The sequence below is a fragment of the Papio anubis genome, chromosome 20, assembly GCF_008728515.1.
Source record: "Papio anubis isolate 15944 chromosome 20, Panubis1.0, whole genome shotgun sequence".
Lineage (NCBI taxonomy): Eukaryota > Metazoa > Chordata > Mammalia > Primates > Cercopithecidae > Papio > Papio anubis.
In genome coordinates this window covers 4437564-4459480 of record NC_044995.1, presented here as the reverse complement: position 1 = coordinate 4459480, position 21917 = coordinate 4437564, and the positions used below count along the sequence as shown (strand labels likewise).

The following is a 21917-nucleotide window of genomic DNA, read 5'->3' as shown; positions in this document are numbered from 1 at the left end:
ACATACAAAATTAGCCAGGTGTGGTGGCGCATGGCTGTAATCCCAGCTACTGGGGAGGCTGAGGCAGGAGAATCGCTTGAACCTGGGAAGCGGAGGTTGTGGTGAACCGAGATCAAGCCACTGTACTCCAGCCTGGCAGCCTGGGCTATAGAGCAAGATTCTGTCTCAAAAAAAAAAAAAAGAACAGGCTGGGCGCAGTGGCTCACACCTGTAATCCCAGCACTTTGGGAGGCAGAGGCGGGTGGATCACCAGGTCAGAAGATCGAGACTATCCTGGCTAACATGGTGAAACCCCATCTCTACTAAAAATACAAAAAATTTTCCAGGCGTGGTGGCAGGCACCTGTAGTCCCAGCTACTTGGGAGGCTGAGGCAGAATGGTGTGAACCCAAGAGGTGGAGCTTGCAGTGAGCCAAGATCACGCCACTGCACTTCAGCCTGGGCAAACAGAGCAAGACTCCGTCAAAAAAAAAAAAAAAAAAAAAAAGAAAAAGAAAATACGTGACCTGATGTATAAAACTGGCAGGTTCCCCTGTGGCAGCATGTTACCTGTAGGAGAGATCTGAGCCTCAGCGGCCAGTCCCCTGACTTATTCCCTTACCTCCCCTGCCTGAAAAATGATGAGAACACACTGATTCGGGCCCAAACTCGTGTTATATTATCGAGGTGGAAAAGAGCCATATGTATTAGGAGGGGAAACTGAGGCAGACCACAGGACGGGGCTCCAGAGGGAGGACAACAGGTCCCAGGACCCCTTCTGGAGGCTCAGAGATGCCAGTGTTCCAGGAGGTCTCACAGCATGAAAGGGGCCTGACTACATTCGCTTTTAGCAGTCGGAATGGCGGATGGTCAGGCAGTGGTTGGGATCACATTTATATCCTTCGAATCAGCATCCTGGGCCTCCCCCGGGGTGGGCAGGAGGGACCCGGTGTCATCTCCACGGAGGGAGATCCAAGGGGCTGTGGAGAGAGAGGGAGAGGGGGCGGTCATCAGAATCTCTGAGGTGCTCTGGGTCTGACTGGCATCCCCCCACTCCCTCAGTCTCTAACCCCTTCCTTCTGGGCCTGTCTCCCCTTCTCCCAATTTTCCATCCCCCCTCTTTCTACATCTTTGCCTCCCTCCTCGGGGTCTCTGTCTCCCCCTTCCTCTGTCCCCTCTCTCTGTGCCTCTGTTCCCCCGTCTCTGGGTTTCTGTCTCCACTTCTCTCTGGTCTCTGTCCTCCTCTCTTTGGGTCTGTCTCCACACCAGGTCTCTCTCCTCCCAGGTCTGTTTGCCCCTCTCTTGGGGTCACTGTCCCTCTCTGAAAGGCTCTTCCTCCCGCTGCCCACACCTGGCAGCCCACTCCTCATCCTTCTCCACAACAGAGCTCCTCCTACAGCCGCTGCCGTGAGTAGCAAGACACCGATGACGATTCCCACCACGAGCACCGAGGACTTGGCTGGAGTTTCTGCAGCCAGAGAACGCTGTGAGATGTGGAGCAGCCCGTCCACCCCCACCCAGTCAGGACACAGCACTGGGGGGTCCCAGTCCCTCCCAGCCTCGGAGATCCCAGCACCAAGTGTCTGATGGACAGAGGCAAGGCCAGGCGGGCGATCTCGGCAGGGTGCCCCCAGGCTGGATGTAAGAACCAGCCACAGCACGAGCGGCCGCGGTCACACCAGCAATGGACCAGCAGTGGCAGGGTGGGGCTGTCCCGGCGCAGCGGGGAGAAGCAGGCAGAGCAGTGGGAAGTCAGCCTCATGGGCTCCGGCAGTAGCAAGGCAGCAGGTGGTCAGTCTTGGTGAGGACGGGCATAGCAGACAACGAATGGTCAGATTCCAGGAAGACCTGCAGCAGCTGCAGCAGCAGGATGGAAGACGGTCAGACTCAGGGAGGACTGGCCGTGGTGGTTAACAGCTCTTCAGACTCAGTGAGGCCAGAAGCAGCAGGACAGAAGGCAGTCGGCCTTGGGAAGGACAAGGCATCAGGCTTTGGGGGCACTGACAGGCGCGAGGCACAAGGCAGTCAGATTCAAGGAGGTGGCAGCAGTGGGGAGGAAGGTCAGACTCAGGAAGGACCGGCGCAGCAGTGAGACAAGGCAACGGGAAACCAGGAGCATCACCACCGGGCGGGGCCTCACCCAGCTCCACCCTGAGGGGCTGCGCCAGCCCCGCGTGCTGCACGATGCAGCAGTAGTGGTGCTCATCGCCACTTTTGACTGTTAGTGACGACGAGGCGTGGAAGGAGCCGTCACTGTTGGGGCCGAAGTCGCCCTGGCCGGTGCCAGCGGCCAGCCCATTCCGCAGGAACCGAAGTTGCAGTTCCGGAGGGTAGAAGGAGAAGGCGCTGCAGGTAAGCACGGAAAAGCCAGGGTTGCCGGGTCGGGCCTTCAGGCGCATGGAGGGGGGCTCTGCAGGAAACCAGGCAGACAGGTCTAAGCCCCGAGCCCACCACTCCCAGGGCCAGGGCTGGGTAAGGACAGAAAGAGGCCTCCATGTTTGCAATGTGCTAACCCCGGATAATGTGGTGGTAAAAGAGGAGGCGCTTCCCAGGTGACAGAGACTGAACCTATCCACCCTGAAGGTGTCCCCTCAAGATGTCACCTCCCTGGGCTGGGCATGGTGGCTCACGCCTGTAATCCCAACACTTTGGGAGGCCAAAGTGGGTGGATCACCTGGGGTCAGGAGTTTGAGACCAGACTGGCCAACGTGGTGAAACCCCATCTCTACTAAAAATACAAAAATTAGCTGGGCACCTGTAGTCCCAGCTACTCAGGAGGCTGAGGCAGGAGAATCGCTTGAACCTGGAAGGCAGAGGTTGCAGTGAGCTGGGATCGCGCCACTGCACTCCAGCCTGAGTGACAGAGCGAGACCCCGTCTCAGGGAAAGGAAAAAAAAAAAGATAGAGGATAATTATGAAAAATTCCTTACTAACACATTTGAAAATTTAGATGAACTGAACACATTCTTGATAAATACAACCTTCTAAACTGACACAAGAGGAAATTTAAAACGTCAGCAGTCCTGTAAGTATTTACATTTTTTTTTTTTTTTTTAGACGGAGTCTCGCTCTGTCGTCCAGGCTGGTGTGCAGTAGCAGGATCTCTGCTCACTGCAAGCTGCGCCTCCCAGGTTTACGCCATTCTCCTGCCTCAGCCTCCCGAGTAGCTGCAACTACAGGCGCCCGTCACCACGCCGATAGTTTTTTGTATTTTTAGTAGAGATGGGGTTTCACCATCTTAGCCAGGATGGTCTCAATCTCCTGACCTCGTGATCTGCCTGCCTCAGCCTCCCAAAGTGCTGGGATTACAGGCATGAGCCACCACGCCCGGCCTTGTTTTTTTTTTTTTTTTTTTCCTGAGATAGAGTCTCGCTCTGTCACCCACGCATGATCTCAGCTCACTGCAACCCCCGCCTCCTGGGTTCAAGTGTTTCTTCTCCCTCAGTCTCCCGAGTAGCTGGGACTACAGGTGCACACACCACAGGTAATTTTGTTTTTAGTAGAGACAGGGTCTCACCATATTGGCCAAGCTGGTCTCAAATTCCTGACATTGTGATCTACCCACCTCAGCCTCTCAAAGTGTTGGGATTACAGGCGTGATGCACCGTGCCCGGCCTATTTAAAATGTTTAATCCATAGTTTAAAACTTTCCGAAAACTAAAATTCCAGGTCCGGAAGACATCAATTAGTGAATTCTTCCAATGTAGAAATGATTCTACTCCTACGCAAACTCTTCAGGCAATAAAACAGAGGAAACACTCTCCCAGCATATTTTATGAGGTCAGCATCATCTTGACAACAAAGGACATTATAAGAAAGAGAACTTAAGGCCAATGTATCTCATAAAAATAGATTCAGGATGGGTGCAGTAGCTCACACCTGGAATCCCAGCATTTTGGGAGGCCAAGGTGGGCGGATCAGGAGGTCAGGAGATCAAGACCATCCTGGCTAACACAGTGAAACTCCATCTCTACTAAAAATACAAAAAAATGAGCCGGGTGTGGTGGCGGGCGCCTGTAGTCCCAGCTACTCAGGAGGCTGAGGCAGGAGAATGGCGTGAACGCGGGAGTCGGAGCTTGCAGTGAGCCGAGATCACACCACTACTCTCCAGCCTGGGCGAGAGTGCGACTCCATCTCAAAAAAGAAAAAAAAAAAAAAAAAAGCTACATCAAATCAAGAGTGAGGTACTGGCCGGGCGCGGTGGCTCAAGCCTGTAATCCCAGCACTTTGGGAGGCTGAGATGGGCGGATCACGAGGTCAGGAGATCGAGACCATCCTGGCTAACACAGTGAAACCCCGTCTCTACTAAAAATACAAAAAAAAAAATTAGCCGGGCGTGGTGGCGGCGCCTGTAGTCCCAGCTACTCGGGAGGCTGAGGCAGGAGAATGGCGTGAACCCGGGAGGCGGAGCTTGCAGTGAGCCGAGATCGCGCCACTGCACTCCAGCCTGGGCGACAGAGCGAGACTCCGCCTCAAAAAAAAAAAAAAAAGAGTGAGGTACTGACACTAAGTCCAATAATCAGCAGAATAGGAGAGGGTCAGAAGCAGATCCACACCTTACACACAAAACACACTCCCCTGCAGTCCAGTGAGGGAGAGGGGATGATGGTCTAGCAACAAATGATGCTGGCTGGACATATGAACCTCAACTCCTACCCTCATCATAACAGGCAATTAACTCAAAATCAATGGTATCACTAAATGTGGAAGCTATTTATTAACTAAGCTTCTAGAAGACATAGGTGAATACCTTTCTCGGAGGAAAGATTCCTTAAAGAGAATACACAACGCCGGGCGCGGTGGCTCAAGCCTGTAATCCCAGCACTTTGGGAGGCCGAGACGGGTGGATCACGAGGTCAGAGATCGACCATCCTGGCTAACACGGGAAACCCCCGCCTCTACTAAAAAATACAAAAAAAAAAAAAAACTAGGCTGGCGAGGGTATGGGTCAGAACCTAGCCACTGGGAGGCTGAGGGTGGTGAGAATGGCGCGGAACCCGGGAGGTGCTGAGCTTGCAGTGAGCTGGAGATCCCCAGCCACCACACTCCAGCCTGGTGATGAGCTGGTGACTCCGCCCCAAAAAAAAAAAAAAAAAAAAAAGAGAATACACAACAAAGCTACAGAATCAAAGATAAAATTGAGCTACACTCAAAACCTATAAACTGGGGCCAGGTGGGCACAGTGGCTCACACCTGTAATCCCAGCACTTTGGGAGGCTGAGGCGGGTGGGTCACAAGGTGAGGAGTTCAAGACCAGCTTGGCCAATATGGTGAAACCCCATCTCTACTAAAAATACATAAAATTAGCTGGGCATGATGGCAGGCGCCTATAGTCCCAGTTACTCAGGAGGCTGAGACAGGAGAACCACTTGAACTCGGGATGCGGAGGTTGCAGTGGGCAGAGGTTGCACCATTGCATTCTAGCCCGGGCGACAGAGCAAGACTCCGTCTAAAAAAAAAAAAAAAAATTAATAAACTTTATAAAATGTATAAATTGAAATAGATAAATTGAACTTCACCAAAATTAAGAATTTTTGTTCATCCAAAGGTTTCGTTAAGGGAGTGAAAAAAGGTTGGGTGCAGTGGTCTCACGCCTGTAATCCCAGCACTTCGGGAAGCTGAGGCAGAAGGATCACTGGAAGCCAGGAGTTCAAGACCAGCCTGGGCGACATGGAGACACCCGTCTCTGAAAAATTTTAAAAATTAACTATGTGTGGGGGTACACACCTGTGGCCCCATCCCTTCAGGGAGGCTGAGGTAGGAAGATCGCCTGAGCTTGGGAGGTTGAGGCTGCAGTGAACTCTAATCCCGCTACTGCACTCCAGTCTAGGCAATAGTGCAAGTGCCTGTCTCAAAGAAAAAAAAAAAAAAAAGGCCGGGCGCGGTGGCTCAAGCCTGTAATCCCAGTACTTTGGGAGGCCGAGACGGGCGGATCATGAGGTCAGGAGATCGAGACCATCCTGGCTAATACGGTGAAACCCCGTCTCTACTAAAAAATACAAAAAACTAGCCGGGCGAAGTGGCGGGTGCCTGTAGTCCCAGCTACTTGGGAGGCTGAGGCAGGAGAATGGCATGAACCCGAGAGGAGGAGCTTGCAGTGAGCTGAGATCCGGCCACTGCACTCCAGCCTGGGTGACAGAGCAAGACTCCGTCTCAAAAAAAAAAAAAAAAAAAGCAGGTGCGGTGGCTCATACCTGCAATCCCAGCACCTTGGGAAGTCAAGGCAGAAAGATCCCTTATGCCCAGGATTTCTATTTTTTGGTTTTTTTTTTTGAGATGAAGTCTCTTTCTGTCGCCCAGGCTGGAGTGCAGTGGCACGATCTTGACTCACTGCAACCTCTGCCTCCTGGGTTTAAGCAATTCTCCTGCCTCAGCCTATCAAGTAGCTGGGATTACAGGCGCCCACCACCACACCCGGCTAATTTTTGTATTTTTAGTAGAGACAGGGTTTCACCATATTGGCCAGGCTGGTCTTGAACTCCTGACCTTGTGATCCGCCTGCCTCAGCCTCCCAAAGTGCTGGGATTATAGGCATGAGCCACCAGGCCCGGCCAAGCCCAAGACTGCTAGGCCAGCCTGGGCAACAAAGTAATACCCCATCTCTACAAAAAAATAGAAAATGTTAGCCAGGCATGGCGGCGTGTGCCTGTAGTCCCTGCTACTTGGAAGGCTGAGGCGGGAGGACTGCTTAAGCTTGGGAGTCCAAGGCTACATGGAGCTATGACAATGTCACTGCACTCCACTCCAGTCTGGGTGACTGAGCAAGATCCCAGCTAAAAAAGAAAAAAAAAAAAAAAAAGGCAAAGATTTCAGCAACTGCCTAGGGCTGGGCATTACTGCCCAAGTTCCCTTCGGGGAGGGTGGATCTGGACAATCGTGGGTCTTGGCTGGGATCTTGGTTTTGGTTGCTCAGCAGAACACACATTTGCTGCTTCAGGAAAGCCTAGCAGCTTCTCTCTCCTGGAGCTGCCTCTGGCAAGTTGGCAGAATTTGCTGCACAGTCAAGTGGAATGGAGGGCCAGGCTGACCGCCATCAGCAGTTCTGGCTTCTGCTTTATGTTTACTATTCTTTTCAGCACATCTGTATCTTCCTGTGTCGCGCTCAAAGCCGCGTGCCTTTAGCCTCCAAGGTAGCTCCAATATAGACTAAATCCAAGCACAGAAAATCTGTCTGGCCTTTGGTTCTGTTTAACAAAATACCAAACCAGGCCAGGCATGGTGGCTCACATCTGTAATCCCAGCACTCTGCGAGGCTGAGGCAGGCGGATCACCTGATGTCAGGAGTTCGAGACCAGCTTCGCCAACATGGTGAAACCCCGTCTCTACTAAAAATATAAAAATTAGCTGTGCATGGTGGCGCATGCCTGTAGTCCCAGCTACCCTGGAGGCTGAGGCAGGAGGATCACTTGAATCTAGGAGGCAGAGGTTGCAGTGAGCCGAGTTCATGCCATTGTATTACAGCCTGGGCAATAAGAGTGAAACTCCATCTCTAAAAGAAATCCGGGCCGGGCGCTGTGGCTCAAGCCTGTGTCCCAGCACTTTTGGGAGGCCGAGAAGGAAGTGGATCACGAGGTCAGGAGATCAGACCATCCTGGCTAACATGCGGTTCCTCGCCTCTACTAAAAATACAAAAACTAGCCGGGCTGGTGGCGGGCTCTGTAGTCCCAGCTACTCGGAGGCAGGCTGAGGCAGGAGAATGGCCTGAACCTGGGAGGCGGAGCTTGCAGTGAGGCCGAGATCGCTACCACTGCACTCCAGCCTGGGTGACACAGCGAGACTCCTCGGTCTCAAAAAAAAAAAAAAAAAAAAAAAAAGAAACTATCCTGGTTAACATCATGAGAAACCCCTGCTCAAAATACAAAGTAGCTGGGTGTGGTAGTGTGCGCCTGTAATTCCAGCGACTAAGGAGGCTGAGGCAGGAGGATCACTTGAACCTGAGGGGTGGAGGCTGCAGTGAACCGAGATCATGCCCACTGCACTCCTGAGCCTGAGACAGAGGGAGACCTCTCTCCCCAAAAATGGCCAGGCTGTTGGACCATGCCTGTAATCCTGGCATTTTGGGAGGGGTCAGGGTAGGTGGATCACAAGGTCAGGAGTTCAGTTCAGCCTGACAACATGGTGAAACCCCATCTCTACCAAAAATACAGGCCGGGCATAGTGGCATGCCTGTAATCCCTGCAGCCACTCAGGAGGCTGAGGCAGGAGAACGCCTGAACCTGGAAGGCAGAGGTTGCAGTGAGCCGAGATCACACCACTGCACTCCAACCTGCCACAGAGCAAGACTCCATCTCAAAAATAAAATAAAATAAATAAATAAAAGTGATCGCGCCATGGCTGTCCGCTAAGCATCAGGAGAAAAACCTGACAGAGAACTTTGTAACACCTTGAATCCACAGTGGTCCGCAGGAACAGCTTGTGAAGCGGAAAGTATGTGATACTTGCAGCCCCCATGCAACAGACATAACCACCAACTACCTAGAAAGTTTTGTTTTTTTTTTTTTTTTTTTTTTTTTTTTTGAGACGAGTCTCAGCTTCACTTCAGGCTGGAGTGCAGTGGCCGGATCTCAGCTCACTGTAAGCCCGGCCCGGTTCACTCATTCTCCTGCCTCAGCCTCCCGAGGGCTGAACTACAGGCGCCACCACTGCCCGCTAGTTTTTTTTTTTTTTGTATTTTTTGTAGAGACGGGTTTCACTGTATAGCCAGGATGGTCTCGGGACTCCCTGATCCTTTGTGATCCTGGCCTGCCCTGCCTCCCAAAGTGCTGGGATTACAGGCTTGAGCCAATCACACCCGCCCAGGGAAGTTGTTTTTTTTTGAGATGGTCTCAGCCTCTGTCAGCCCAGGCTGGAGTGCAGAATTCCACTCACTGCAGCTTTTCCGCTTCCCTGGTGCTCACGCATTCCTCCTGCCTCACTCCAGTATGCTGGGACTACAGGCTACCACCTCCCACCAGCCACTTTTGTATTTTTAGTAGAGACGGGTTTCACTGCAGCTAGCTGTGGGATGGTCTCTGACTGACCTCGGATCCGCCTGCCTCGGCCTCCCAAAGTGCTGGGATTACAGGCCAGCCACCCGGGCCTCGGCCGAAAAGTTTTCTTGCCATAAAAACTTCGGAAACTAAATCTGATCAAGCCGCATCAGATGTCTTAAAGAAGAGGAGGAGGACTATGTCCAGCAACATCAGAGGATGCAAAGGGTAAAATCCAGTCTGGGGGAAACTCAATAGGACATAAACGGACTTTCTTCTCAAACCACAATTACGAGGGGGAAAAAAAAAAGAAAATGGGAAACCTGTAAATCAAAAGACACTCAAGATCACAAGTAACTCAAATTACCTCAAAATTAATCACAGACCTAACTGTAAAATGCAAAACTTTAAAACTCTTAAAATACACCGGAGAAGATCTATCTGATTTTGGGTTTAGTGCTTACTTCTGAGATAAGACACCAAAAGCATAATCCATGATTTAAAAAAAAAAAAAAAGAATAAACTATTTTATCGAAGTTAAAAACTTTTTCTTTCTGAAAGGCACAGTTAAAACAATGAAAAGACAACTTAGAGAGTGGAAGGAATATTTGCAAAACACCTATCTGATAAAAAATTGGAATCCAGCCGGGCACAGTAGCTCACGCCTGTAATCCCAGCACTTTGGGAGGCCGAGGTAGGCGGATCATGAGGTCAGGAGTTCAAGACCAGCCTGACCAACATGGTGAAACCTTGTCTCTACTAAAAATACAAAAAAAATTATGGTCAGGCACAGTGGCTCATGCCTGTAATTCCAGCACTTTGGGAGGCCGAGGAGGGCGGATCATGAGTCAAGAGATCGAGACCATCCTGGCTAACACGTGAAACCCCATCTCTACTAAAAATACAAAAATTAGCCAGGCGTGGTGGCAGGCGCATGTAATCCCAGCTACTCAGGAGGCTGAGGCAGGAGAATCGCTTGAACCCGGGAGGTGGAGGTTGCAGTGAGCTGAGATGGCACCACTGCACTCCAGCCTGGGCGAGGAGCCGCAGACCTGGCCTCCAAAAAAAAAAAAAAGAACAGGCAACACGGGCTGAGCCGCTGTGTGGCTCATGCCTGCAATCCCAACACTTTGGGAGGCCGAGGGAGGTGGATCACCTGGGGTCGGGAGTTCAAAACCTGCCTGGCCAACATGGTGAAACTCTGTCTCTATTAAAGATACAAAAAATAGCCAGGCATGGTGGTGTGCGCCTGTAATCCCAGCTACTCGGGAGGCTGAGGCAGGAGAATTGCTTGAACCCGGGAGGCAGAAGTTGCAATGAGCCGAGATCGTGCCTCTGCACTCCAGACTGGGCGACAGAGTAAGACTTCGTCTCAAAAAACAAACAAACAAAAAAATAGCTAGGCCTGATGGCGCACACCTGTGGTCCTAGCTACCAGTGAGGCTCAAGTGGGAGAATTACTTGAGCTCAGGAGGTTCCGGCTGCAGTGAGCTATGATTGCACCACTGGACTCCAGTCTGGCAACAGAGCAAGACCCTGTCTCAATTTAAAAAAAAAATAAAAAAGAAAGAAAAATTCAACAATCAGAAAAAGACACTGAAAAGACAACAAAATGTGTGGACCTTGCTGGATGCTGATTCAAACTTTAAAAAACATTTACAGGCCGGGCGCGGTGGCTCACGCCTGTAATCCCAGCACTTTGGGAGGCCGAGACGGGGAGATCACGAGGTCAGGAGATCGAGACCCTCCTGGCTAACACGGTGAAACCCCGTCTCTACTAAAAAATACAAAAAACTAGCCCGGCGCGATGGCGGGCGCCTGTAGTCTCAGCTACTCGGGAGGCTGAGGCAGGAGAATGGCGTAAACCTGGGAGGCGGAGCTTGCAGTGAGCTGAGATCCGGCCACTGCACTCCAGCCTGGGCAACAGAGAAAGAGACTGTCTCAAAAAAAAAAAAAAAAAAAAAAAAATTTACAGTCAGGAAAATGTGAACAAAAACTAGACATCTGATGCCATTAAGGAGTTACAGTTAATTGATCGTAGGTGTGATAATGGTTTTGGTATTAATTTTTTTTACATGCCCTTACCTAGTAGAGTTACATACTAAAGTACTTATCAACAAAACACTCTGGCCGGGCACCGTGACTCTTGCACTTTGGGAGGCCAAGGAGGGTGGATCAAGTGAGGGTTCGAGACCAGCCTGGCCAACAGTGAAATCCCGTCTCTACTAAAAATACAAAAATTGGCCAGGTGTGGCGGCTCATGCCTGTAATTCCAGCACTTCGGGAGGCCAAGGCCGGTGGATCACAAGATCAGGAGTTCAAGACCAGCCTGGCCAATATGGTGAAACCTCGTCTCTACTAAAAATACAAAAATTGCCTGGGCGAGGTAGCAGGCGCCTGTAATCTCAACTACTCAGGAGGCTGAGGCAGGAGAATCGTTTGAACCTAGGAGGCGAAGCTTGCAGTGAGCCGAGACTGAGCCACTGCACTCCTACATGACAGAGTGAGACTCCATCTCAAAAAAACAAACAAAGAAAAAAACACTGTGATGGCTGAGATTTACCAAAGCTTAATGTGAAGTGGGGTTGGGAAGTGAGTGAGGATGTATGTGAAATTCAAAAGACCATGGGTTGATAATTATTATCAAGTCTCAGTGATGGGAGGCTCCTTTCCTTTCCTTCCTCTTTCTCTCTCTTTTTTCTTTCTTTCTTTGAGACAGAGTCTTGCTCTGTTGCCCAGGCTGGAGTGCAGTGGCCTCATCTCAGCTCACTGCAAACTCTTGCTTCCTAGATCAAGTGATTTTCCTGCCTCAGCCTCCCGAATAGCTGGGATTACAAGCGCCCACCACCGCACCCGGCTAATTTTTGTATTTTTAGTAGAGATGGGGTTTCACTATGTCGGCCAGGCTTATCTCAAACTCCTGTTAAGTGATCTGCCCACCTCAGCCTCCCAAAGTGTTGGAATTCAGGCGTGAGCCACCGCGTCTGGCCACCATATTTTTTTTCTTTTTGAGACAGGGTCTGGCTCTGTAGTCTGGGCTGGAGTGCAGGATTGCAATCACAGTTCACTACTGCCTCAAACTCCTGAGCTCAAGTGATCCTCCCACCATAGCCTCCCCAGTGGCTGGGACTAGAGGCACATACTACCATGCCAGGCTAATTTTTTGAGTTTTTAGTAGAGATGAGGTCTTGCTATGTTGCCCAGGCTGGTCTTGAACTCCTGGGATCAAGCAATCCACCTGCCTTGGCCTCCCAAAATGCTGTGATTACGGGCATGAGCCACCATGCCTGGTCCTTTTTATACTATTGTGTCTACTTAAGTGTGGTTTGAAACTTTCCCTACTTAGGCCAGGTGTGGTGGCTCACTCCTATAATCCCAGCACTTTGGGAGGCCAAGGTGGGCGGATCACGAGATCAGGTGTTCGAGACCAGCCTGGCCAGCATGGTGAAATCCGTCTCTACTAAAAATACAAAAGTTAGCCAGGCATGGTGGTGCGTGCCCGTATTCCCAGCAACTCGGGAGGCTGAGGTAGGAGAATTGCTTGACCCTGGGAGGTGGAGGTTGCAGTGAGCCAAGACTGCCACTGCACTGCAGCCTGGGCAACAATGCAAAAGTCTGTCTCAAAAAAAAAAAAAAAAAAAAAAAAGGCCGGGCACAGTGGCTCATGTCTGTAATCCCAGCACTTTGGGAAGCCGAGGCAGGCGGATGACGAGGTCAAGAGATCAAGACCATCCCGGCCAACATGGTGAAACCCTGTCTCTACTAAAAAAATATATAAAAATTAGCCAGGTATGGTGGTGCGTGCCTGTAGTCCCAGCAACTCGGGAGGCTGAGGCAGAAATCACTTGAAGCTGGGAGGCGGAGGTTGCAGTGAGCCGAGATTGTGCCATTGCACTCCAGCCTGGGCGACAAGAGCGAGACTCCATCTCAAAAAAAAGGAAATTTTCCCTACTTAAAAAAGAAAGACGACGATCAAAGAAAAACTACCTGGTTAAGTCTCAACTTCTCCTTTGTGGCACTTGGAATGAACATCTGTGCAAATCCCCAGCCGATATCTATCTTTGTCCAGCAGCCTGGAAGCCGCAGAGTGAACGTGTGTCACTTCCCTCTTTGCTCAAGGCCCAGAGCGGCGTCTGGCAGTGCAAATGCTCTTGGCCAACAGTTGAATGAATGGGGATCTAGGGCCGCTGGGGAGGAAACAGTGAACTCTGCCCTACAGAGCTGAGAGAAGGCTTCTCAGAGGAAGTGATATCCAGCCCCGACCTTGAAGAATAAGGAGGGCTGGAGTATATGCAGAGAGGGGGAAGGGTGGAACAGAGAGGGGCCGGGGAAACTGGATGAACAAATGCTCAGAGGGAGAAGATTGCTCATGTTGGGTGGCTGGAGCCTAGACTCTGACAGCTGTGTAGAGACAAGTGCTGCTGCGTGGGTCTGACGAGGGCATTAAGGCAAGGAAGGCCAAGCACAGTGGTTCACACCTGTCATCCCAGCACCCTGAGAGGCCAAAGTGGGAGAATCACTTGAGGCCAGGAGTTTGAGTCTGGCCTGGGCAGCACAGCGAGATGCCATCTCTACAACAAATTTTTAAAATTAGCCAGGTATGGTCAGATGCGGTGGCTCACGCCTGTAATCCCACCACTTTGGGAGGCAGAGGTGAGTGGATCACTTGAGGTCAAGAGTTTGAGACCAGCCTAGCTAACATGACGAAACGCTGTCTCTACTAAAACTACAAAAATTAGCCAGAGATGGTGGATGTGCCTGTAGTGCCAGCTACTCATGAGGCTGCAGCAGGAGAATCGCTTAAACCCAAGAGGCAGAGTGTGCAGCGAGCTGAAATCACGCTGCTGCACACTAGCCTGGGTGGCAGACTGTGCGGAAAACTAAAAAAAAAATTAGCCAGTTATGGTGGTATGCACCTGTAATCTCAGCTATTCAGGAGGCCAAAGCAGGAAGACTGCTTGAGCCTAGGAGTTCAAGACCAGCTTGGGCAACGTAGTGAGACACTGTGTCTACAAAAATTAAAGTCAGCCAGGTGTGACGATGCTGTGGTCCCACCTACTTGGGAGGCTGAGGTGGGAGGATTGCTTGAGCCTGGGAGGTTCAGGCTGCAGTGAGCCGAGACTGTGCCACCACACTCCAGCCTGGGGTGACAGAGAGAGAATCTGTCTCAAAAAAAAAAAAAAAAAGACAGCCAGGTGCGATGGCTCACACTTGTAATCCCAGCACTTTGGGAGGCTGAGACGGGCGGATCACCTGCGGTTGGGAATTTGAGACCAGCCTGACCAGCATGAAGAAATCCCGTCTCTACTAAAAATACAAAATTAGCCAGGCATGGTGATGCATGCCTGTAATCCAGTTACTAGGGAGGCTGAGGCAGGAGAATCACTTGAACCCGGGAGGCGGAGGTTACAGTGAGCCGAGATCGCACCATTGCACTCCAGCCTGGGCAACAAGAGTGAAACTTCGTCTCAACAAAAAAAGGCAAGGAAGCCAAGAGTTTGTCTTGGGGGGCGCTGGGGAGCCATGGGAGGGCTGAATGTAGAAGAACCCCTGAGGAATGGGGGGCAGAGCGTGGGCTGCAGTGGGGGGCTGACTGAGGGTCCTGACAGGGGAACTGAGGCAGGTGGGCGTGATGGCAGAGAGGACAGAACAGCCTGTGGCTGCAGATCCGGCTCACCCTTCCACTCCAGGTTTCCACGGCCCCTCTCCAGGTGCTCCCGCAGCCGGTGTGGGCAGGAGAATAGCAGGAAGGTGAGCTCCTTGTTGGCCGCCTTGTCCTGCTGCTGCCACCGCTGACTGATAGCCAGGGCCTCGGGCCAGTCCCCACCCCAGGTGCCCTGCTTGAGGTCGAAATTCATGAACTCCTCGCCGTTCAGGGCGAACTTGGCGGTGGGCACCGAGGTGTTGTCAGGGCTCAGTTCACAGCCCAGCAGGCCCTGCAGAGTGTAGGGGCCTGGGGCGCCCACACACAGGTAAGCGGGGCCCAGGAGCATGGACCCAGCCCCTTGCCCCTCCGGATTCGAATCTCACCTTTTCCCCCCAAAGCTTTGAAAGCTTCCAGAAAGAGCTTCTCCTTGATCCTCAGATCTGTGGTCTCTTTCTCCCAATACCAGGACACTTGGTTTTCCCAGACCCAAGCTCCACAGGGCTCCGCCTGGCCCCTCAGGCTGTCGTAGCTCAGGTACTGCTGCGGGCCCAGCCAGCCGGACACCCAGAAGGCAGGCATCCCCGGGGCAGGTGAGGACACCGCGGTGAGGTGGTACAGGAGGGAGAGGTGGCTTTCTGCAGACAGAGACAGAGCTGAAGGGAGCACATGGGCGGGGAACTAGATTGCAGTGGGACAGATATCCAGGGAGGGAGAAGAATCTATTATGGAGGGAGAGGGAAGATTCAGAGGGAGGGGACAGAGACCCAGAGAGAGAGACACAGACAGAGACAGAGACCCAGAGAGAGAGAGAGAGACCCAGAGAGAGAGAGAGAGACAGAGACCCAGAGAGAGAGAGAGAGAGAGAGACCCAGAGAGAGAGAGAGGACAGAGACCCAGAGAGAGAGAGAGAGAGAGAGAGAGACAGAGACCCAGAGAGAGAGAGAAGGACAGAGACCCAGAGAGAAAGAGGGACAGAGACCCAGAGAGAGAGAGAGAGAGACAGAGACAGAGACCCAGAGAGAGAGAGACCCAGAGAGAGAGGACAGAGACCCAGAGAGACAGAGACAGAGACCCAGAGAGAGAGAGAGAGACCCAGAGAGAGAGACCCAGAGAGAGAGAGAGAGAGAGAGAGAAGGACAGAGACCCAGAGAGAGAGAGAGACAGAGACCCAAGAGAGAGAGAGAGAGAGACCCAGAGAGAGACAGAGACAGAGACCCAGAGAGAGAGAGAGAGAGAGAGAAGGACAGAGACCCAGAGAGAGAGAGACAGAGACAGAGGACCCAGAGAGAGAGACCCAGAGAGAGAGAGAGAAGGACAGAGACCCAGAGAGAGACAGACAGAGAACCAGAGAGAGAGAGAGACCCAGGAGAGAGAGAGAGGACAGAGACCCAGAGAGAGACAGAGAGACAGAGACCCAGAGAGAGAGAGAGAGAAGACAGAGACTCAGAGAGAGAGAGTAGATGAGACCCAGAGAGAGAGAGAGACAGAGACAGAGACCCAGAGAGAGAGAGAGAGAGAAGGACAGAGACCCAGAGAGAGAGAGAGAGGAGACAGAGACCCAGAGAGAGAGAGACCCAGAGAGAGAGAGAGAGGACAGAGACCCAGAGAGAGAGAGAGACAGAGACCCAGAGAGAGAGAGAGAGAGAAGGACAGAGACCCAGAGAGAGAGAGAGACAGAGACAGAGACCCAGAGAGAGAGAGACCCAGAGAGAGAGAGAGGACAGAGACCCAGAGAGAGAAGGACAGAGACCCAGAGAGAGAGAGACAGAGACCCAGAGAGAGAGAGAGAGAGAGAAGGACAGAGACCCAGAGAGAGAGAGAGAGAGGAGACAGAGACCCGAGAGAGAGAGACCCAGAGAGAGAGAGAGACAGAGACAGAGACCCAGAGAGAGACAGAGACAGAGACCCAGAGAGAGAGAGAAGGACAGAGACCCAGAGAGAGAGAGAGAGAAGGGACAGAGACCCGGGGACAGAGACCAGGAAAGAGACAGAGAGAGGAGGACAGAGACACAGAGAGAGACAGAGACCCAGAGGAGAGAGAGAGAGAGACCCAGAGACAGAGGCCCAGACAAAGAGAGAGGGATAGAGACCCAGAGAGAGAGAGAAAGACAGGGACAGAGACCCAGGGAGAGAAACAGAGACCCAGAGAGAGAGAGAGAGAAAGGGACAGAGTCCCAGACAGAGGCCCAGAGAGAGAGAGGGAAACAGAGACACAGAAGCGACAGGTGGTTCTCAGCCTCAGGCCCAGCAGGAGACGCTGAGAAAGTGAACTGAGCGGAGAAGGCAGCGCCCGGGACTCGCGGGGAACTCGGGTCCCGCTGGCTTCGCCCCTGCCTGCCTGGGGCCGCCTCCCACCGCCCGCCTGCAGCAGGGCCCCGGCCCGCAGCGGCCCTCACCTGCGCCCAGGCTCCCGGGCAGGAGAAAGAGCAGGAGCCCCAGCGCCCAGGGCTGAGGCCGCGGGACCCTCATGCTGAGAGGACGACCTGGGGCGGGAGGGGGCACGTGACTCCTCCCGACCCCCGGCCCGCCCCTTCCTCCCGGGGTACCAAGGGCAGGGCCGGGACCAGGACGCCGAGGAGGGGCTCTGCGGGCTCGGTCCAGACTGACAACAATGCCCTCCTCCTACCTGAAGAACTTTCACCCCTGAACTGGATCTCAGTTAGTTAATTAATTACAGAAACTTGATAGGCTGAGAGTCCCGGCCCCGAGCTCGGCCACGCCCCTTCCGTCCCCCTCAGGCCCCAGCCCCTCCTCCCTCGGACCCAGGAGTCCGGGCCCCCAACCTTCTCCAGCACCCTCCGACCGTGAGTCCGGCCCCCAGCCCCTCCACCTCCACGACCCAGGAGTCCGGCCCCCAGCCCTCCATCTCCGACCGAGGAGTCCGGCCCCAGCCCTCCCCTGACCCAGAGTCCGGCCCCCAGCCCCTCCACCTCCGGACCGAGGAGTCTCGGCCCCAACTCTTCCATTTCTCCGACCGAGGAGTCCGGGCCCCCAACCCTTCCTCCCTCGGACCCAGGAGTCCGGGCCACCAACCTCTCCACCCTCCGTCCCAGGCGTCCAGGCCCCCAGCCCCTCCTCCCTCAGACGCACTGTCCAGACCCCCAGCCCCTCCTCCCTCAGGCCCAGGGGTCCAGGCCCCCAGCCCCTCCTCCCTCAATCGGGCCCTGGTCGGCTCACGTTCCCTTCAGCCTCGCTCCCTTCCTGCCTGCGGCCCTGGCCGGCTCCTGGCTCCCGTGACTGGAGACCCCAGTTCCTCTCTCACATCCTGTGGGAGGCTGCTGCTCCCTGACTCCAAGAACATCCAGCCCCACCCCCCCCAGTTGCAGGGCACACCCCAGGCCCTAGGCCCAGCCTCTGTTTGTTTCTCAAAACGCTTGTGGTTCTTCTTTTTCCCCTTCTCTGTGGTTCCCGTTTTTTTTATTTTGAGGGTGTCCGCCGCCCAGGGAATTCTTGACAAAGCTGGGAAAGGAACCGGATGCCTTCGAAGTCCACAACTTGGAGGTCTCTGGATCCTCCTCCTACCCTTTTGTATCCCTGTGACCTTCCCTAGCGCTCGCTGTTAATCAAAATCTTATGGAAGCCTCCGTAGTTCCTCCTTCAAGCCCTTCCCCCGACATCCCGTTAGAAAGGTCCTGCAGGTGCTCTTTAATATCCTTCTGCTGGCCGGGCGCAGTGAGTCACGCCTGTAATCCCAGGACGTTGGGAGGCAGAGGCGGGCAGATCACGAGGTCAGGAGTTCGAGACCAGCCTGGCCAATATGGTGACACCCCCGTCTCTACTAATAATACAAATATTAGACCGGGCGCGGTGGCTAACGCCTGTAATCCCAGCACTTTGGGAGGCCAAGGCGGGCGGATCACGAGGTCAGGAGATCGACACCATCCTGGCTAACACGGTGAAACCCCATCTCTACTAAAAATACAAAAAATTAGCCCGTCGTGGTGGCGGGCGCCTGTAGTCCCAGCTACTCCGGAGGCTGAAGCAGAAGAATGGGGTGAACTCAGGAGGTGGAGCTTGCAGTGAGCGGAGATCATGCCACCACCACACTCCAGCCTGGGAGCAAGACTCCCTCTCAAAAAAAAAAAAAAAAAATTAACTGGGTGTGGTGGAGCACCTGTAGTCCCAGCTGCTCTGGAGGCTGAGTCAGGAGAATTGCTTGAACCCAGGAGGTGGAGGTTGTGTAGCAGGACGAGCCACAGACAAAACTCCTCAGACACCGGATTAAAGAAGGAAGAGGTTTTTTATACAGCTGGGAGCGTCAGCAGACTCGCGTCTTAAGAGCCAAGCTCCCCGAAAAAGAAATACTTGGCCTTTTTAAAGGCTTACGACTTTAAGGGGTCCACGTGAAAGGGTCGTGATAAATCGAGCAAGTGTGGGAAACGTGACTGGGGGCTACGTGCGTCAGCTAACAGAACAAAAAGTTTTACAATGCTTTTTTTTTTTTTCATACAGTGTCTGGGATTTACAGATAACACAAGTAGTTTAGGCCAGGGGTTGATGTTATTATTATTACTTTTTTTAACTCCTAGGGCCGGGTGGTGGTGCCAAAGTTGTCTGGCTATTTATCTTACTTTTGTTTCTTTCTCTCTTTCCTCCTGTCTTGTGAACTAGGCAAGGTGGGGGGAGGAGGGCAGCAGGAGTAGTAGTGGTCTCCTTCCTTATCCCCCGCTTTGAGCATTTTCACTAATTAGTGGGAGTTCTCACTTTTATTTTTACTTTCTGAGTCTCTTTGTGAGACAGAGCGATAGTGTTTTATGTAATACACTTGTGCTGAAGTTTTCTGATGAACCATGGTAGCTACAAAACCTTTTATTTGAAGGAACAAGTGTAATACACAGGGGAGCAGCAAGCAACTTTCTATTACCAGTAATATACTTATAATGAGGGTTTTAAATTTTTATAGCTAGAAACTATTTTGTAAGCGAAGACCTAGGATCAAACCTGTGTTAAACCTGTACAGGGACATGTATCAACTTTGTCATGTTCTAAGCAGGTTAGTTTTGTCACTAGGTCTTAAAAGTTTCTTTTTCTTTTTGAGATCTGAGTCTTGTCTCCTTGTCGCCCAGGGCTGCGGAGGTTGTGGCCGGATCTCAGCTCACTGCAGCCTCCGGTTCCCCATTCTCCTGCCTCTAGCCTCTCCCGAGTAGTTGGGACTACAGGCGCTCACACTGTTTCCGGGCTAGTTTTTTTGTATTTTTAGTAGAGACGGTTTTCACCCCAGCTAGCCAGGATGGTCTCTGGATCTCCTGACTGATCCACCTCGCCTCGCCTCCCAAAGTGCTGGGATTACAGGCTTGAGCCATCATGCTCGCTACAGTATTTTTTAATAACAGAAGTTTTTTTTCAGAGCCAGATGCTTGAACTTGGAGCATCTGTTTGGGGAAAGAGTTAAAGTAAAGTTATCTTTTTTTTTTTTTTTTTTTTGAGACGGAGTCTCACTTCCCAGGCTGGAGTGCAGTGGCCGGATCTCAGCTCACTGCAAGCCCGGCCTCCTGGGTTTACTGCATTCTCCTGCCTCAGCCTCCCGAGTATTGACCACAGGCTCTCACACCTCACCGCTAGTTTTTTTGTATTTTTTAGTAGAGACGGGGTTTCACCAGGTTAGCCAGGATGGTCTCGATTTCCTGACCTCGTGATCCGCCCGTCTCGGCCTCCCAAAGTGCTGGGATTACAGGCTTGAGCCACCGCGCCCGGCCAGTAAAGTTATCTTGAGGCATTCACTCTTTTGCTTCTCAAGGCCATTGGTCTCTTACTTTTTTAATTTTTTTTTTTTTTTTTTTGAGATGGAGTCTCACTCTGTTGCCCAGGCTGGAGTGCAGTGGTATGGTCTCGGCTCACTGCAAAGTCCACCTCCCAGGTTCAGGTGATTCTCCTGCCTCAGCCTCCCAAGTAGCTGGGATTACAGGCACCTGCCACCACGCCCAGCTAATATTTTCTACTTCTAGTAGAGATGGGGTTTCGCCATGTTAGCCAGGCTGGTTTCAAACTCCTGACCTTGTGATCCGCCCACCTCGGCCTCCCAAAGCACTGGGATTACAGGCGTGAGCGACCGCACCCGGCCGGTCTCTTATGTTAGCCTTTTTATTTTTATTTATTTTTATTTTTATTTTTTTTTTTTTGAGACGGAGTCTCAGTGTGTCTCCCAGGCTGGAGTGCAGTGGCGCGATCTCGGCTCACTGCAAGCTCCGCCCCCCGGGTTCACGCCATTCTCCCGCCTCAGCCTCCCAAGTAGCTGGGACTACAGGCACCCGCTACCGCGCCCGGCTAGTTTTTTGTATTTTTAGTAGAGACGGGGTTTCACCATGTTAGCCAGGATAGTCTCGATCTCCTGACCTTGTGATCCACCCGCCTCGGCCTCCCAAAGTGCTGGGATTACAGGCTTGAGCCACCGCGCCCGGCCATGTTAGCCTTTTTATAAACATAACATGAAGAAACATCTAGGCTGCCAGCAATGTTTTCAGCCAACTGAGCAAATAGGTTTTTTCTGGTTTTGCTAAAGGAGGAGGTTCTGGTAACTTCTGGTTTGTATGTTTAAAGAATGACTGCAAGACTCGGAATTGTTGCTGGGCTGGACAGGTCTGGGTTTCCTAAGTGGTATGTGTACAGTGGGGACACCTCATCTAGGTGTTTCTTCTAGCATGGTTATGGGGGGTAACAACAACAAAACCATGTACAGCATATTCATATCCAGCAAGGACAAAAGAGGTCCTTACCTGGGAAAAAGGTTGAATACAGTGACAGAACAATAGGAAAGCAGTATTGCAGAAAAACTATTAAGATTTTTAAACTACATTTACTTGTTTGACGAGTCCTCAAGCTTCGGTCGTGCATAGACTAGTCAGCTGCCGGTGTGTGACTAGAGCAGGGCTTGTTGTCTCCTCAAGCTGCAGCCGTATGTAGACTGGTCAGCCTCCGGAGTGACCAGAACAGGGCTGTCATCCTCAGCAGCAGCTTGGTCTCGTCTCAGGATCAACCGGGTTGGATGATCTGCATCCTGCTGGCTGGTGCACTTGTCCTGAGCTGCCGGTGTTAACTGACTGTGGTGGATCCAAGACACAACACCTGCAAGGTTAACAGCAGTGGGAGTGGACAAGGTTACAGTATAGGGCCCATCCTATATGGGTCCTAGAAAAATTAGATTTTACTTTAAACAGAGTCACTAGATTTCAAAGGGTGTCAGGCTTATAGGCATTTTCATGTATTTAATTATGAACACTTTGTATGGCTATTTTTAAAACCTGCATTTGTGGCTGGGTGTGGTGGCTCACGCCTGTAATCCCAGCACTTCAGGAGGCCAAGGCGGGTGGATCTCTAGGTCAGGAG

General features: G+C 52.2%; 1 protein-coding gene across 6 annotated transcripts; it reads right to left on the bottom strand.

Annotated features, from left to right (window-relative positions):
• Positions 1-634: 634 nt before the first annotated feature.
• Positions 635-21440, bottom strand: FCGRT (Fc fragment of IgG receptor and transporter). Of its 6 annotated transcripts, none has more exons than XM_009194976.3 (7): positions 17772-18212; positions 16991-17077; positions 14978-15229; positions 14625-14900; positions 2119-2388; positions 1330-1446; positions 635-958 (listed from the first exon to the last, which is right to left on the bottom strand). In XM_009194976.3, the coding sequence occupies exons 2-7, from the start codon at positions 17061-17063 to the stop codon at positions 849-851; spliced, it is 1098 nt and encodes a 365-aa protein (XP_009193240.3). In that variant the 5' UTR covers positions 17064-17077; positions 17772-18212; the 3' UTR covers positions 635-848. The 6 variants fall into 6 exon arrangements, with proteins under 6 accessions (XP_009193240.3, XP_009193241.3, XP_009193243.3 ...); XM_009194977.3 differs by having other exon boundaries at positions 17800-18180; XM_009194979.3 differs by lacking the exon at positions 17772-18212 and adding an exon at positions 17221-17280.
• Between the last annotated feature and the right edge of the window lie 477 nt (positions 21441-21917).